The sequence below is a fragment of the Urocitellus parryii genome, chromosome 1 (assembly GCF_045843805.1).
Source record: "Urocitellus parryii isolate mUroPar1 chromosome 1, mUroPar1.hap1, whole genome shotgun sequence".
Taxonomy (NCBI): Eukaryota; Metazoa; Chordata; class Mammalia; order Rodentia; family Sciuridae; genus Urocitellus; species Urocitellus parryii.
Genome location: NC_135531.1, coordinates 131,693,135 through 131,710,024, shown reverse-complemented (window position 1 = coordinate 131,710,024; position 16,890 = coordinate 131,693,135). Strand labels below are relative to the sequence as shown.

The window sequence follows — 16,890 nt, the reverse complement described above, 5'->3', positions numbered from 1 at the left end:
TCCTTAACAGACCATTAGATATTCGAGGATGAGGTACTGTCCCCATGTGGGTCAGTTTCAGGGCAAATGAAGTCATAGGTGTTGTAGGGACAAATGAGGCAAGGCACCAAAGATAGCAGAAAACAGTTTTATTTGGCTGCAGCCAGGTTCAGAGGGCACAGCTTTTGCTGTAATCAATCAATCCCCTGAACCCCCAAGTTCAGGGAGTTTCAGAGTTTTATACCCAGCATGTAATAGGAGGTTTCAGAAGTTCACAGTCTGCAGAAGTTCACATAACAGCAGCTTTTTCTTTCACTGTTCTGGGCAAGTTAACTCTTCAAGGACAACACCTGAGAAGGGGAGAGCTTCTTCTCCCCTTTCTTTCCTCCCTCTGCCAGCTGTTACCATGGAGCCCAATTGTAACTTAAAAATGTAGACATCTCTGTGAAGCCCAGCTCAAGGCCAGAGGCCTTGATTGCACATTTCTTCAAAGTACTATACTGGATACGTTTGTGAAAACTAGTAAGGGGGTGTCCAGCACCTGGAGTGCTGGTATCTTCTCGGCCAGTGGCCAAGTAAACAGGGAGACACAAAAATAGGAAGTTTATCTACAATGGACTCTTTTGCAGAGACTCTCTTGCTGACAGTCTTAAAATCAGCCATGGTGAAGAGGGTGAAGAAAAGGGGGTGCCACTTCAGTAGGTATGCCCTGTGCTGTGAGGAGGGAATACAGATGAGCTGAAAAAGTGGCCTAGTGAGGGTGGGTCAGGGCTGCTGTGAGTGAGGAAGCTCCTCCAGATGGGTTCCTTGAGGCCTGGGACAGCAGCCACCCTGACCATGAAGCAGATAGCACACTGCCAGGTGTCTAAATTCCAGCCCACCTGCCCGTCTCCCCTCCTCCATTCCCTCAGCTATGATTTGAATGCGGTCCCCAAAGTTGATATGTTGTGAACTTAATCCCCCAATTCATATGTTGCCATTTGTTGACGGAATTTGGAGGAGAGACCTTTGGGACATAATTAGAATTAGATAAGGTCAGAAGGGTTGGGTCCCATGATGACATTGGTGACTTTATACAAAGAAAAAGAGAGGCCCTAGCTAGCATACTTGCCCATGGGATAATGTTAAAAATTGCTAGTCTTTTTTATTAAGCCAACTGTTTTTGAGAGACACATTTTCAATACAAGGATAGAGCCACAGTCATTCTACTATAATGTTTGTTTTGAATATTTAGAATTTTATCCGATGCAATTTATACAAAAGAGAAAATTTGAGCATTATGTGCTCATGCTCATTCCTGATTTCATTTGAAAGAAACACGAAGTGAAAATACAGAAAATTACACTCAGTCTAATGCCTGTTTTGTACCTTGCAGAAGTGCCCAGAGAGCACAGGTGCACACACTGCCAACACCTACGGCTTCACAGGATGTGTGATGAGCCATATCCATCCACATTTGATGTGATGACTTTCCATGCCATCTAATTTCATAAAACCTCCCCTCCACCACTTCACAATGACCCATAAGCTACAATCCCTCCAACAACCACTTTGACAAGAAACCTTGCAATTTTGTTGAGGGTAAAATGCCATATTTATTTCAGTGGTTATGAACTTCTTAACTATTTAATCTGCATAAAATTATGCAGCCAACTTTTTGATGAAAGTTTTGTTGGGATATAAGTTATATACCAAATAATTCACCCAGTTAAAGGGGATTTTAATATATTCAAGATTTTACAACCATCACCCACAATTTTAGAACATTTCTACTTCTATAGAAAGAACTCAGGTATCACACCTTATTCTCCCATTTACCACCCCCTGCCCTAGGCAATCACTAATCTATACTGTTTCTATATATTTTCCTTCTGTATATATTGAATATAAATGAATCATGTCTTTTTTGTGACTGACCCTCTTTCACTTTTTATGTTTTCAAGGTTCATCCATGTTATACTTTATCTCTTTTTATGCCATAATAATATCCCTTTGCATAGACATATAACGTTTTATTTATCCATTTGTTAATTGGTGGTCATTTGAGGTGTTTCTATCTTGGGGCTATTCTGAATGACGTTGTCAGGAACATTTGTGTACATATTTGATCATATATTTTCCACCTTTCATGGATATATACTTAGGCGTGAAATTGCTAGATCATAAAATAACTCTTGGTTTAGCTTTTTGAGGGACTGATAGAATGTTTCCAAAGTGGCTGTATCTTAAACATTCCCACCAACAGTGGGAAGATTCTCATTTCTCCACATCCAACAATTTTTCTTTTCCATCATTTTCATTATGGATCTTAGTAGGAGCAAAGTGATATCTGATTGTGGTTTAGATTTGCATATCACTAATGGATTATGACATTGAGTGAGCATCTTTTCTTTTTTGGAGGGAGGGTGCAGGGAGAATACCAGGGATTGAACTCGGGGGCACTCAACCACTGAGCCACCTCCCCAACTCAATTTTGTATTTCATTAAAGACAGGGTCTCACTGAGTTGCTTAGCGCCTCACCATTGCTGAGGCTGGCTTTGAACTTGAGATCCTCCTGTCTCAGCCTCCTGAGCCCCTGGGATTAGTGGCATGCACCACCACTCCAATAAGTACTTTTCATGTACTTATTGGCTATTTGTACATTTTCTTAGTGATTTTTTATTATTAATTTTTTTAGTTTATTATTTTTTATTCTAATTTGTTCTAAATGACAGCAGAATGCATTACAATTCATATTACACATATAGAGCACAATTTTTCATATATCTGGTTGTATACAAAGTATATTCAGACCATTCATGTCTTCGTACATGTACTTAGGATAATGATATCCATCTAATTCCACCATCTTTTTTACCCCATGCCCCTCCTTTCCCCTCCCACCCCTTTGCCCTATCTAGAGTTCATCTAATCTTCCCATGCTCCCCCCACAACCCCATTATGAATCAGCCTCCTTATATTAAATTTTAACAGTTCTGTGTTACAGCATAGACTCTAGATAAAGCCCCTTATCAACCATATGATTTGCAAATATTTCTCCTCTTCCATAGGTTGTCTTTTCACATATAATGTTCTCTGATGCATAGAAATGTCTTAATTTTACTAATGTCCATTTTATCCATTTTGTTTTATCTTGTTTGTGCTTTTAATGTCATATCTAAGAATTCATGGCCAAATACAAGATCATGAAGATTTACCCACTTTGACTTCTTCAAAGAAGTTTATAGTTTCGCTTTTATACTTAGGCCTTAAACCATTTTGAGTTAATTTTTATATAGTGTGAAATAAAAGTCCTACTTAATCACATGTAGTTATCCACCAGTATCAGTTCCATTTGCTGAAGAGGCTACTTCTTCCCCAGGAGATTTATCAAAAATAAAGAAGGTTCTAGGAAGATGGAGGAGTAGGAAGCCCCCAGAAATCTGTCTCCCCACCTAGACAACTGCACTATAAAATCTGTCTGATATAACTATTTTAGAATTCTGAAGACGATTGCAACTTCCAAGAAAGGCTAGGATCAGAAATTCTGGTCAATTTCAGTTCTTAGCACTGTAGCTATAACCAGTCCCCCATCTCTCAGCCACTGGCAAGAATCTGTGCACAAGGTCCTGACCCTCTTTCACTTTTTGTTTCCAAGGTTCATCCATGTTATGCTTTATTTGCACAAATAGTGTGCAAGAGCCAGGGTGGGCATGAAGGACCTTGTCCTCCAAGTATTGGGGATCTGTGCTCTGATTGCTGATTGCCACATCTTATCAGAAAGGTGCAGGCAAAGAGGTGGTAGTCATCATGGCACCTCCTCCCATTGTTTGAAGCCCCTCCCTCTCAGGCTGAAATTGTTTCTAGGGAATTTAAAGGTCAGTGCCTTTTTTCTTCCCTTTGTTTTTTTTTTCTATTTTTTTTTCTATTTTTTCCAATTTGGGAGCCAGAACACTCAAAAGCAATTGCATATACAGGGAAAATTAGAAAGTCACCATGAATGCCCAGGGGAAACAAACCTACTAGGCTGTCAGTTATATAAAAGCAGAGCGCATGCAATTGTGTACAATAGCTAATACCTGATAATGATAATAAAGAACTGTGATACTAGTGTATTTACTTACTACACTATACCTTCATCATTATTTTCCAGTGTATTCCTTCTACTTATGAAACAAAATTTACTGCAAAACAGTATGCCACATTACACCAGCAACTCCTCATCCACCTTATGTTTACTGCAACTCTTGGATTGCATAGTTTTCCTGCAGTTGGTTTAGTCTTGTATTGTATTGTTCACCACAGCCTCCAGAGCAAAGGGCTGTCATATCTATTCTAGGAAACCTGAAGTAAGCTATACTATCTAGGTTTGTATAAGTACACACTGGATATTCACACAATGAGAAATCACTTAACAGTGCACTTCTCAGAATGTGTCCCCATTATAAGTGACGCATGAATGGATTAAAAAAACTTTCAAAGATTAATAATGAAAAGATAATACAGTAGGAAATAGACAAAAAGAATTGATCAGGCACTTCAAAACAGAGTTTATCCAAATAACCACTAAACATTAAATGCAAATTAAACCAAAATGAGAAGACTTACCACATTTATCATGATATATTTTCCCTTCTACCATAAACAACTCAAAAACTAGACAAAATGTATGAAACAATTCTTTTCATACATTAGATAATAAATCAAGGTAACCCTGCAAATATCTCAACTTTCTGGTTAGGGATACTTGAATCATGGTATTGGGAAGAAAACCAAATTAACGTGTGGCAGATCTGATCTACTGAGTAAACAGAGCTTAGAATTAGGGAAGAGGAAACAACTGGAATTTATGTTACAGGTTATGGGACAGAAGCAAATTAAGCAGAAACAGTGCTCCAGAAATCTGCAAATAGCTCACCTTAAGTTTTTTGCTGACTAGTAAATTGCATTTGCCTTTGCACAAGACAAAACTCCAAAAGTGGGCAGAGGACTACAATTATGCGAGATTCCCATAACTCAGAAAGACCAGAAACAACAGCCATTATGGATGGATTTTGATGAACACCCAAAACACTCAGTAGAAACTCCAAGAGCATAAAGCCTTTGTAAGAGGGTATCACACCCCCAACAGCAAAGTTTAAAAATAACTGTCAAAAGAATCAAGCTGATTTACAGGTAATTTATCTGTCATAATGAATCATATAACCCTTTTACAAAAAAAAATAGGAAATCCAGACATTCAACATTATAATATTCAAAATATCTAGCATTCAAACAAAAAGTTATAAGATATTCAAAGAGGAAGGGAAATGTGACCTCAAACCATACAACAAATATGCAAGGGAAACAAAACCTCTAATGAGAGAGATGATGGGTTAGTGGATGATGGCTTTTAAAAGATTATGAATATGTTGAAGAACTTAAAAGGAAAACAAATAAACATAAGGAGCCAAGAAATGGAAGATGTATAAAAGAGTCAAATAAAATCTTAGAGCTAAAATAATAATAGCTGAAACTAAAATTTTAGTGAAAGGCTTAACAGATTAGACACTGCAAAAGAAATAAATCAGGGAACTGGAAGACACAGCAATAAAAGCTATCCATTGAAACCTCTAGGAAAAAAAAGCTAAAACAAAAACACAAGCCAGGCCTGGTAATTCCAGAAGCTTGAGAGGCTTAGGCAGGAGGATCGAGAGTTCAAAGGCAATCTCAGCAACAGTGAAGCACTAAGCAACTCAGTGAGAACCCTGTCTCTAAATAAAATTCAATATAGCCTGGGAATGTGGCTCAATGGTCAAGTGCCTCTGAGTTCAATCCCTGATACAAGAAAAAAAAAACCACATTTTTTTAAATGATTAAAATCTTTAACAAATATTTTTCCAGAGAACCACATGAAAAAATGCTCAGCATCACTAATTATAAGGAAAATGAAGATCAAAACAAGATACCATCTCACATCTATTAGGATAGCCACTATCAAAACAATCAAAAATGATAAGTGTTGCTAAAGATGTGGAGAAAACAGAATCCTTGTACATTGTCACTAAGGATGTAAAATGATGTCGACACTATGGAAAACAAAATGGCAGTTCCTTAGAAAATTAAAAATATAAGATCCAAGAATTCCACTTCTGGGTACATATGCAAAAGGAATGACATCAAAGACTTGGAAATATTTATACACCCATGTTTATAGTAGCATTATTTGCAATAGCCAAAAAGTAGAAGCAACCCAAGTGCCATTGACAGATGAAAATGCATTTTGTGTATGTGTCTTTGTGTGTGTGTATGTGTGTGTGTGTGTGTGAGAGAGAGAGAGAGAGAGAGAGAGAGAGAGAGAGAGAGAGAGAAGAAAGGACTCTTATTCAGCCTTTAAAATGACAGAAATTCTGACGCGTGCTATAACAGATAAACTGAGATCATTACATTAAATGCAATAAGTATTAAAATAAGTCAAAAACACAAATACCATATGATTCCACTTATATGAGTTACTTAGAGTAATCAAATTCAGAGACAGAAGGTAAAATGGTGGTTACTAGGAGCTAAGGGTAGGGTGCAATGAGAAGTTATTGTTCAGTGGTTATAGTTTCAATTTTGCAAAATGAAAAGAGTTCTGGATATGGATGGTGGTGATGGTAGGTAGCCCAGCAATGTGGTTGTACTCAATGCCACTGACTGTCCACTTAAAAAATGGTTAAGATGGTAAATTTTATGTTGTATGTATTTTATCATAATTTTCAAAATAAAAAATTAAGAGGGTAGAAAACAATGACGAGAGTCTCAGGAAACTATAAGGACCTAACATATTTTTAACTGGAGTGCCAGAAAGGAGAAGAATAAAGACTTACAGACATGCATACAAAAGTTGAAAGAATCCATCAACACTATTAGGAATGTTAAAGTTTGGCAGGAGGAAAATTATACCTTATGAAAATATAGTATAAAAATGATAGGGCTGGGATTGTGGCTCAGCGGTAGAGTGCTTGCCTAGCATGGCCGGGACCTGGGTTTGATCCTCAGCACCACCTAAAAATAAAGGCATTGTATTGTGTCCATCTACACCTAAAAAATAAAAAAATAAAAAAGAGTTTTAAAAAATGATAAATAAACAAGATTTTAAATTCAAATGCCTATAGAAGAAGTTACTATTTAAACAAAAATAATAGCAATGCATTGCATCATTTACTTATGATATACATAAGTAAAATGAATGATAATAGCATAAGAGCTGGGAGAAGAAAAACAAAGGTGAACTCTTGTAAGACTTACATGTGAATTTGTTATCACTTGAAGATAGACTGTGATGAATTTAAAATGTACACTGTGAACATTAACGCAATCTTTTAAGTTAGAAAACAGAGAATAGTTAATAAGCCGAAAAAGAAAAGAAAGTGAATCATAAAAAATATTCAATCCACACACAAAAAAAAAATAGGAAGGGAGAGAGGAAAACGGGAACAAAGAACAGATTAGACAAATAGGAAACAGTTATCACGATGACAAATTTAAAGCTAAGCATGTTGAAATAATAACTTTAAATGCAAAAGGTCTAATCACCTGATTAAAAAGCAGAATAAAAAACTCAACCATATACAGACTATAAGAAACACATTTGAAAACACATTTAAAAGTAAAAGGTTATAAAAAGATATGCCATGCTCACAGTAGGGTCATGCCAGACAAAGTATGATCCACAACAGGAAAAATTAACAAGTTGGACATCATCAAAATTAAAAACCTCTGCTATTAAAAAGATATTAAAAGAATGGAAAGATAAGCCACAGATAAAAAGAAAATACTTGCAAATTTTATTTCTGGTACAGGAATTGTGTTTAGAATATATATAAAGAGTCCTTAAAAATCACTAATAAGAAAATTTTTAAAAAGTCATTTGCATTTTTATAAAAAAGCAATCAATTCGAAAATGAAATACTAGCATGGTTTTCTTTACAGCAGCATAAGAATATTAAATATTATTAAATAATATAAGTATAAATCTAACAAATAATGCTCAAGAGCCCTGTACAAACAGCAAAACTTTTTACAGAATTAAATAGTATCTAAAAATTGAAAGATATTCCATGTTTACGGATTGAAAGAAAGTCAGTGTTCCCCAAACTGGTCACAGTAATTGTCATCAAAGTCCCAACATATCACATGTGTCTAGAATCTGACAAAATGATTCTAAAATTTAAATGGAAATATAACTGTTGAAGAATTGCAAAGTCACTTTTACTAAATTTATTTATTCTTATTCCAATTTGTTATATATGACAGCAGAATGCCTTACAATTCATATTACATGTAAAGAGCACAATTTTTCATATCTCTGGTTGTATACAAAGTATATTCACACCATTCCCATCTCCATACAAGTATTTGGGGTAATGATATCCATCTCATTCCACCTTCTTTTCTACCCCCATTCTCCTCCCTTGCCCTCCCACCCATTTGCCCTATCTAGAGTTCATCTAATCCTCCCATGCTCCCCATCCCAACCCCACTATGAATCTTATATCAGAGAAAACATTCGGCATTTGGTTTTTTGCGATTGGCTAACTTAACATTATTCTCCAACTCCATCCATTTACCTGCAAATGCCATGATTTTATTCTCTTTTATTGCTGAATAATATTCCATTGTGTATATGTACCACAGTTTCTTTATCCATTCATCCACTGAAGGTTGGTTCCACAATTTAGCTTCTGTGAATTGTGCTACTATAAACATTAATGTGGCTGTGTCCCTAACCCTGTGTGGCTAAGTTCTCTGTGTATAGACCGAGGAGTGGGAGAGCTTGGTAAAACAATGATTCCATTCCCAGTTTTCCAAACAATCTCCATACTGCTTTCCAGATTGGCTGCACCAACTTGCAGTCCCACCAGTAATGTATGAGTGTGCCTTTTCCCCCACATCCTCACCAACACTTATTGTTGTTTGTATTCTTGATAGCTGCCATACAGACTGGAGGGAGATGAAATCTTAAAGTAATTTTGATTTGCATTTATCTGATTGCTAGAGATGTTGGAACATTTTTTCATATATTTGTTGATTGATTGTACATCATCTTCTGAGAAGTGTCTGTTCAGTTCCTTGGCCCATTTATTGATTGGATTATTTGTGGGGTTTTTTTTTGGTGTTAAGGTTTTTGAGTGCTTTATATATCCTAGAGATTAGTGTTCTATCTGATGTGCTTGTGTTAAAGATTTGCTCCCATTCTGTAGGCTCTCTATTTACCTCACTGAGTATTTATTTTGCTGAGAAGAAGCTTTTTAGTTTGAATCCCTCCCATTGACTGATTCTTGGTTTTAATTCTTGCTCTATAGGAGTCTTATTAAGGAAGTTGGGGCATAATCCTACATGATGGAGGTTTGGGCCTACTTTTCTTCCATTAGGCTCAAGGTCTCTGGTTTAATTCCTAAGTCCTTGATCCACTGCAAAGACACTTTTGCAGAACAAGGTACAAGGATTTACACTACCAGACAGGAAGGCTTTTATAAAGCTAAGGTAAAGACATGGTGGTGAAGATAAAGCATAGAAAATGACCCACTTGAAGGAGACCATTCACTTAGGACCAAGGTAGAACTAGGGAACAGTGTAAAAAGAACAATCTCATAACCAACCATAGAACAACTAGATCTTTAGTGGGGAGGTATGAATAAACTTGACCTTCCTCCACTTCACACTATACAGAAAAAGCCATTACAGGGGGCTGGGGTTGTGGCTCAGTGGTAGGGTGGTTACCTAGCACGTGTGAGGCACTGGGTTCCATCCTTAGCTCCACATAAAACTAAATAAATAAAGTCAAGGTATTGTGTCCATCTACAACTTAAAAAAATTTTTTAAAGCCATTACAAGGGACCATAGCTCTAAATGTGAAAGAAAAATTATAATTTGTAAATGATTTTTAAAATGGTAAATATCTTCATGACATGGAGATAGAAAAAAAGATTCCTTGGAAGAATACAAATAGCACCAACCAGAAGGAAAATAACTAGAAATAAGATCTTCTGTTCTCCCACTCCCCCTAAAAAAGATACTATTAAAAGAATAAAAATTAAGACAGTGAGTGAGAGGGGGGTTTGTAGCACATTGTCTCCTGTGGGTTTTCCAAAGATGGCCTTGATAGCATCTCCCCTTCCACATGCTTCTCTTCAGCAGGACCTTTCTGCTTGTCAAGAGTGAGTGAGGACTGTCACTGGGCAAGGTTTTGACTACTTTGAGAGCATGTAGCTTCCACCCGGTTTTCTTGGGTCCCTCACCTGAAGAAGCCATGTGCTGCATACAAAGTTCAACTAGAGTGTTGTGCTGGAAAGCCCATGAATGGGTGCACCAGGCCACAGCCACAGCTGAGCCCCCAGATGACAGCCAGCACCAACTGCCAGACATCCAACCCAGAGAAGCCTTCAGATAGCTGACAGCAACCAAACATGCAAGACCCCAACCAAGAATTTCCACAGTCAAGCCCTCTTCTCAAATTCTGACCCTCAAAAACATGAGCAAAATAAAATAGGCATTGCTTTGCACCACAACATTTTGGAGTAATCTGTTCCACGGCAATAACAACCAGAACTGACAGAATATATTAAGAACTCCTACAAATCAACAGAAAAAAGACTGACAATGGGCAATAATAGGAGCAAAAGGCTTGAAGTCCAAATGACCAATTATAAAAACATGCTCCACCTCAGTGTTCATTAGGGAAAAGCGAATCAAAACCATAATGAGATGCCACTACAGAACAACTAAAATGGGTAAATTTTAAAAATCAAAACTAACACTATTATGTGAGTGAAGATATGGAGCCCTCCAAACCTTTTACACCACCCACCACCATAGGCACGCTAAACAGTACAGATAACTTGAAAAAAAATACTTGGCACTGTCTTATCAAAGTTGAAGACCCATACCTAGCAAATGAAAGAGAGAAAGCAAGGCACATGTTCACCAGGAGATATATATATATATATATATATATATATGTGTATATATATATATATATATATATATTCATAGCAGCAAAACTTGGAAACCAGTAACAACTCAAACTTTCATCAATAGTATATGGACAAATAAATTGATAAATTCGATGTATCAAACAGTGGAATACTATGCAGCTATGAAAATGAGCAAGGTATAGCTTAACATAGTAATATACAGATAAATCTCATAATTGATTATGAGTAAAAGAATATATATGGTATGAATCCATTTAAATAAGATTAAAATACTAACAAAATATATATTTGGGTGATAAAATATAGAGAAAACAGGGAAATGATAAGGCCAGGATACTAGAAAATTGGAGGCTTAGGGATGGTAAGGGGCTTGTGATGGAAAATGAGAGCGGTTTCTGGATTGCCAGTAGCATTCAAATCCCTTGTTGGAAGCATATTTATCTCATATTTATAATACATTGGTATCTTAAATATTTTAGGTAAATACACTACACCTTACAATAACTTTTGGATATTATTAAAGGTTGAAAAAGGGAATCTAGCTTCATTTGTTATTCAGTTTTCTAATTTCCCCCAACACTGTTTATTTTATTATCAAAACCTTCCCCACTACTTTGTGATTCCAACTTAATATCATATTCAATTCTTAGCTGCACTAGAGAGAGTTGGTAACAGTCGTTATCAACCAATTTGGTCTTGGTTTCTGGCAAGGACCTAAGGACTGGGAGGAGGGCATGGAAAAAGTGTGAATGGAATAAATAAAAGCAAGAGAGAGGTGGCAATAGTCATCGTCATGGGATTTATTTTAAAACAGGAAAATTCTAGCGACGGAACCAAAAAGAGAAAGGAAGTCTGTGGTAGGGTTTGCCAAGTCAGAAAGTAAAGTGTCACCTGATAAAAGGACTTATGAATGAGCTCAGAGCAAAAATATTTGGGTGAGATCTGAAGCTGAGGCCAGACCTTCAGGATCAGGAGGAGTGGTCAACTATATTGGTCCTGGGCTCAAGGGTGCAGCTTCCATGGACACCAAGGAGGTAGTAAGGCATCTGCTGAAAGTTTTCAAAGATTTAACACTACTATTTTCAAGTTAAATTTATTACCTTTTTCCTTACTCTAGTGTTTATTGATGGAAGGAGATTACAGAAAAATACGTAGTGACACATTTTGTTGGTCCTTGTCTGCCACGCTCTGGTTCCTTCGTCAGCCCACCACCGACTTTTACAGTAACCTGCATTCCTCGCCCGCCGTGATTGGCCCTGAAGAGGGCGGTAGTTGACTTGAAGGGACTATTACCCTGGACTTGGACTGTGCAAAGGATGCACCCTTGACGGTCTGCAAAGGATTTAGGTGCCATGGACGGTCTAAGGCGACGGTGACCCGCCCTCCCCCAGAGCCCCGCCCCGACCCCGCCCCCGGCCCGCAGCCCAGTCGGGGCCCCGCCCGCGCTCCCGCTGCGCGCTCACACTCCCAGCCCAGAGCTGCGGTGGCCGCGCAGGTCCTACCCGCGTCGCAGCGGCCGGAGATGCAGCCGGGCGCCGCGCTGTGCCTGCGCCTGTGGCTCTGCCTCGGACTCCTCGACGGTGAGCGCCGCGAGCCGTCTGCTCGCGCCAGGGTTGGGCTGACTGCTGAGGGGAGCCGCGCGCCGAGGGGGGCAAGTGGTTAGATGGCACCAGTGGGGTTCGGGCGGGGGACAGGACTGTCCAGGAGCACGGGGGTGCAGACACCGGATGGAGCACGGCGGGTTGGGACTAGGGACCGCCGGGATGAGGAAAGAGCGGGCGGGGACTGCAGCCGGGTCAGGGACGAGGCGACCAGTCTGCGCGTCAGCGCTGGGATAATCCTTGGGATCCCAGACTTCGCTGTACCTTCAGTGGCTCAGCTTCCTTGTAGGCTGGCCCCTTTGGGCTGCATCCTTAACCTGGATCCTTCATTTCTTTATTCACTCCCCCACCCCGCGCGGAGCTCTGGCGCAGCGCTACTCGGTCCCAATCAGTTCTCATGCACTGGGGATTATTCCCTGGGAGTCCTCAGAGGTGACAATCCCCGCCTGACCCCAGACTTCTTGGGTGCGCACTTCCCGACGCCTCGGGGTCAGCGCTGGAAGTCCATCCCGGGAGGTCCCCCAGAGGGCGCACCGGACGGGCGTCCACCTTCCCCAGGGCAGGGACAGCAGCAGCAGGGGCAACTGCACGGGAACCAGCAGTCGGGGATGAGGACCCAGGTGCAAAATTAAGATTAATCTCGAGTCTGTGAGCGGTCAGCTTGCAGAAGTGGTACGAGGCCGAGGTTCCCCGGATTTGAGAAGATAGAAGTCTTGAAGGCCAACTGAATATTAAGGCAAAGGTCGCCACCAAAGGGTCTTTTGAAAATATGGGTAGAGACCCAGACCAGGGCTGAGGTTGGAGAGAAGTGTGGGGGACAAGGAAAAGAGCGGAGGAGTTGAATGGAGATGCTTGGAAGAAAGCATCAGGGGTGAGGAGAGAATGAGCTGGTGTCTCTGGAAATCAAGAGATTGAGGAGGGTCTTGGTTTGAGAGAGGAGTGCTGGGAGGCCTGAAGGGAGAGATGGAAACAGCACTGTGTTTGCATGTCATAAAATTTAATACTGACTTTACATACTTCATCTCTTAATTATCACAGTCAATGTCAGACCCATTTTACACATGGAAAAAACTTAAGGACAATAATGTAAATTCTCAATGTCCTCAGGAGACCTGAAGGAAGACAAGTAGTTCATCTCCATCTTTGGGATACCAGGGCTCTGTTCTCTGCTCACCATCTCTATCTTCATAGGCTGAGGGACTGAGAAGAGCAGAGGTGAAGGTGGTATGGTTGAACTTGAAGAAAGGGGGAGATGGACATCTGTCTGAGCTTTTGTCCTCCTGATCAGGGGAATAACCTTGGACCATTTCTTGCTACCCTGTATCCAGCCCAGGGCCAGAATCTCACAGATGCTCAGTATGTGTTTGTTGAGTGACTGAGTACAGGAGGGAGGATGGGTTGGGTAGCTGAAGTGGAAATAGGGCAAGGAGTCCAGTAGGGAACTCTTGAGGAAGGGAACCTGGAAGGAGGGGGCGTCTTCCAGGGAGATAAGGATATTCTGCAAGTAAAGGAGAACCAGGAGAGGCCAGCATGAGTGGGAGGTAGAGGAGTAGAGGGAGGTGATGTCATTACCTGTAGTGACAGTGACTCTCAGCAAATCATGTTGTGAAGGGAAAGAGAGGGTATTAGCTGAAGGGGTATATCCCAGGCTAGAACTGGGTGTGACTGGTGAGGAGATGCTAATAGAGACAAAGACCATTCCTCCTGAGCCCTGAACCTTGTTTCATCCGTCTTGTTGGGCTGAGGAGGACCTCCGACTGCTGGAGGTGCTATAGCAGGAATATGAACCCCCAAGTGCATGGGCTGGGGGTGGAGCTCAGTGATAGAGTGTTTGCCTAGCATGCAGGAGGTCCTCAGTTGGATCCCCATCATCCCTAGAGAGGGGAAAGTCCCTAAGTAGAGTCAGGCATCAGGAAAGCCAGATGCAGTCAGAGAAGCTTTTTGATTCCCCCAAAGATGGTTGAACCAGACTTTTGCCTAACCCTGCCCCGAAGTTCTTGCTGTGTGGCCTGAGCCCCTCCTTTTCCCTCCCTGTACCTGAGTTTCCCCATGCACAGCTGTGGGATAGGCTGGCAAACAATCAGGGGCTGTATGTGCATAGGCTGGATTTTAAGAATTAGGATCCTGGTCTAGTTTCACAGTCTGGCCACAGCAGTGTCTCCATGGGAAGAGCAGATGGCAGACAGAAACCCCAAGATGCTTTGTCTTTTTCAGTTTAGTCTAGAAGAGAGGCTGTTTACACCTTTGAACAGTGGGCAGCTAGCTCTGGGACATGCAGGGGAATAAGGAGACTGCTGGGCAGCTAGATGGGTCTGGCCTGAGAGTGCTACCCCTTGCCATGGTCTGAGTCACACATGGCTATCCCACTTTCTGTTATACCTGCTCCTCAGTCCTAACCCAGACCCAGGGTGGGGGAGTAGGGCGGGGATGAAAGTCAGTGCAAGCAGGTCATGGGGGTCTGGGCCCACCTTACTGGGCCCATCTTCTGGCCCTAGTTCAGTGCTCTGGGGACTCAAATGCAGGTGCTGCCTACTTGCCTACCATGCCTGAGGCAACCGAGCCAGTTTGGCTAAAGGAGTCCTGCTCCCTGTCCAGAGCACAGTGTCCAACAGGCCCCAGACAGGGTATTGCAAGTGTACTGTCTGTTGAACTCCCCAGTTGCCAGGGAAGGAGGCTGCAGTTCTGTACAAGACACAAGCCATTGTGCCTGCTCAGGGTGGTCCTGCAAAGGTTTGGACATGGCACTGAACTGCAGGGGTTACCTATGTGCCAGACTGGCCAGGACACCAACATGGCATCAGATGTCTGTAATCCAGGGATGAAAGTGTTCAGTGGCCCAAGCGAAGCCCAGCTGGTGGGTTGTGAACTGCACAGGAAGGCAGTGTCACTTCCAGTTAGGGACTTCCTGGAGAGGTCTGTAGAACTCCAAGAAAGGGAATTCCAAGCAGGGCAAAGAATACCTCAAAGACAGGAAAGTCCAGACGGTACATGGGGACAAGTGAGTGGTCAAAATGAGGCCAGAGCCTGAGATGGGAGTGGGGAGAGACCAGGCAACAGAGGGTGACAGAAACTAGGAGATTGCTGTCCAGGTGAGGCAGGAGGCAGGGAATTGCAAGTGGATGAATCCAGGAAATACTGTTAGTAATAGGATAGTGGAAAGAACAGGAAGAGGAGCAGGTCCCTGGCTTAAGCAAACAGGGTGGATCCTGAGACAATTTATCAGATGGAGAGGAGCAAATGTGGAGAAGCATGGCCTTCAGGTGGAGGTATCCAGTGCGGGACTTCCCAGGAGACCCCAGGTGTCACAAGTAGGATAAGGAAGGAGGAAATTTGGGAGCACTTGAGTGACATGCGGCAGAAGGAAATGGGGAGTAGGATGGGGCAAAGAAATGAAGTTTTAGCATGACAGAGAACTTCCTCTCTGTGTCTATCTTACATCTCTCCTGCTGCCCTTTGGGTGTTTTCCTCTACAGGATAGGTCTTTCTCCCCAAGGGCTTACCCTATGCTAATCAGCTCTCTGAGACGCACCGGCCACCTACGGGGCCAACCTTGGATTCCAGAAGGAAGGGCTTGCTCCACTAGCCCAAGAAACTAGTCCCTATCTGGGGAGAGGGATGAGGGCAAGGAAGGTTCACACCTGTGTTTTAGAGCAGTCTCTTGGGGGCAAGCAGGAAGGCAAATTTCAGAAAGATGTTGGAAGCAAGAGTGGGGATGAGGCTGAGTAGGAGGACTGGACCCGTGGGCAAAAAGAAGAGTTCAAGGAACTTCTCACACTCTAGGCGGACCATCATTAGAGAAGCAGCCGACATATCCCAGCTGGAGCCAGGGATTCCTGACTTTCGTTCCTTTTCAGACACTGGCTTCCTCTGGGATCTGGGTTTTCCGGTTATGCGGAGGGGACAAGTCTGGGAGCAGGAAGGTGCGGGCATTCCATGCTGGAGGAGGATCAGGGCGCCTGCCCTGCCCCTGCTGGGCGGAGCAGACAGCAGACACGCCCCCCCAAGTCCCGCAGCTTCTCCTCTGCCCACGCCACCTCCAACCCAGCTGGGCTTAGGCAGTTGCAGGTTTGGGTGGCAAGTGGGGGAGCCCCCGCCACGTGGCCGGCAAGGTCAGCAGGGGTTCATGGGAAAGGACTTGTCGGTCATAGAAGAGGACATCCTGCCTGCGTTTCCCTCTTCCTGCAGCAGGAGCTGGTGGCCCCGATTTAGCAGCACTGGGGGGCCACCTCGAAACCAGCTGGACTGTCTGATAACACAGCTCGTCCTGTCGACTGGTGAACGGAGTCCTGACCCCAGAGAGGCCAGGGTAATGGCCTGACACAGCTGGCTGCATCACAGCAGCCCTGCACCAGGTGCTAGCATCTGCTAG

The 16,890-nt window shown here is 42.0% G+C and overlaps 1 protein-coding gene across 1 annotated transcript in view; it reads left to right on the top strand.

The window, feature by feature from the left end:
• The first annotated feature begins 12,404 nt into the window (after positions 1-12,404).
• Positions 12,405-16,890, top strand: part of Flt4 (fms related receptor tyrosine kinase 4) — a 44,526-nt gene continuing 40,040 nt past the window's right edge. Inside the window, exon 1 of the mRNA XM_026412313.2 lies at positions 12,405-12,500. Coding sequence (XP_026268098.2) covers positions 12,443-12,500 — 58 coding nt within the window. The 5' untranslated portion in view covers positions 12,405-12,442. The remainder of the gene's footprint in view (positions 12,501-16,890) is intronic.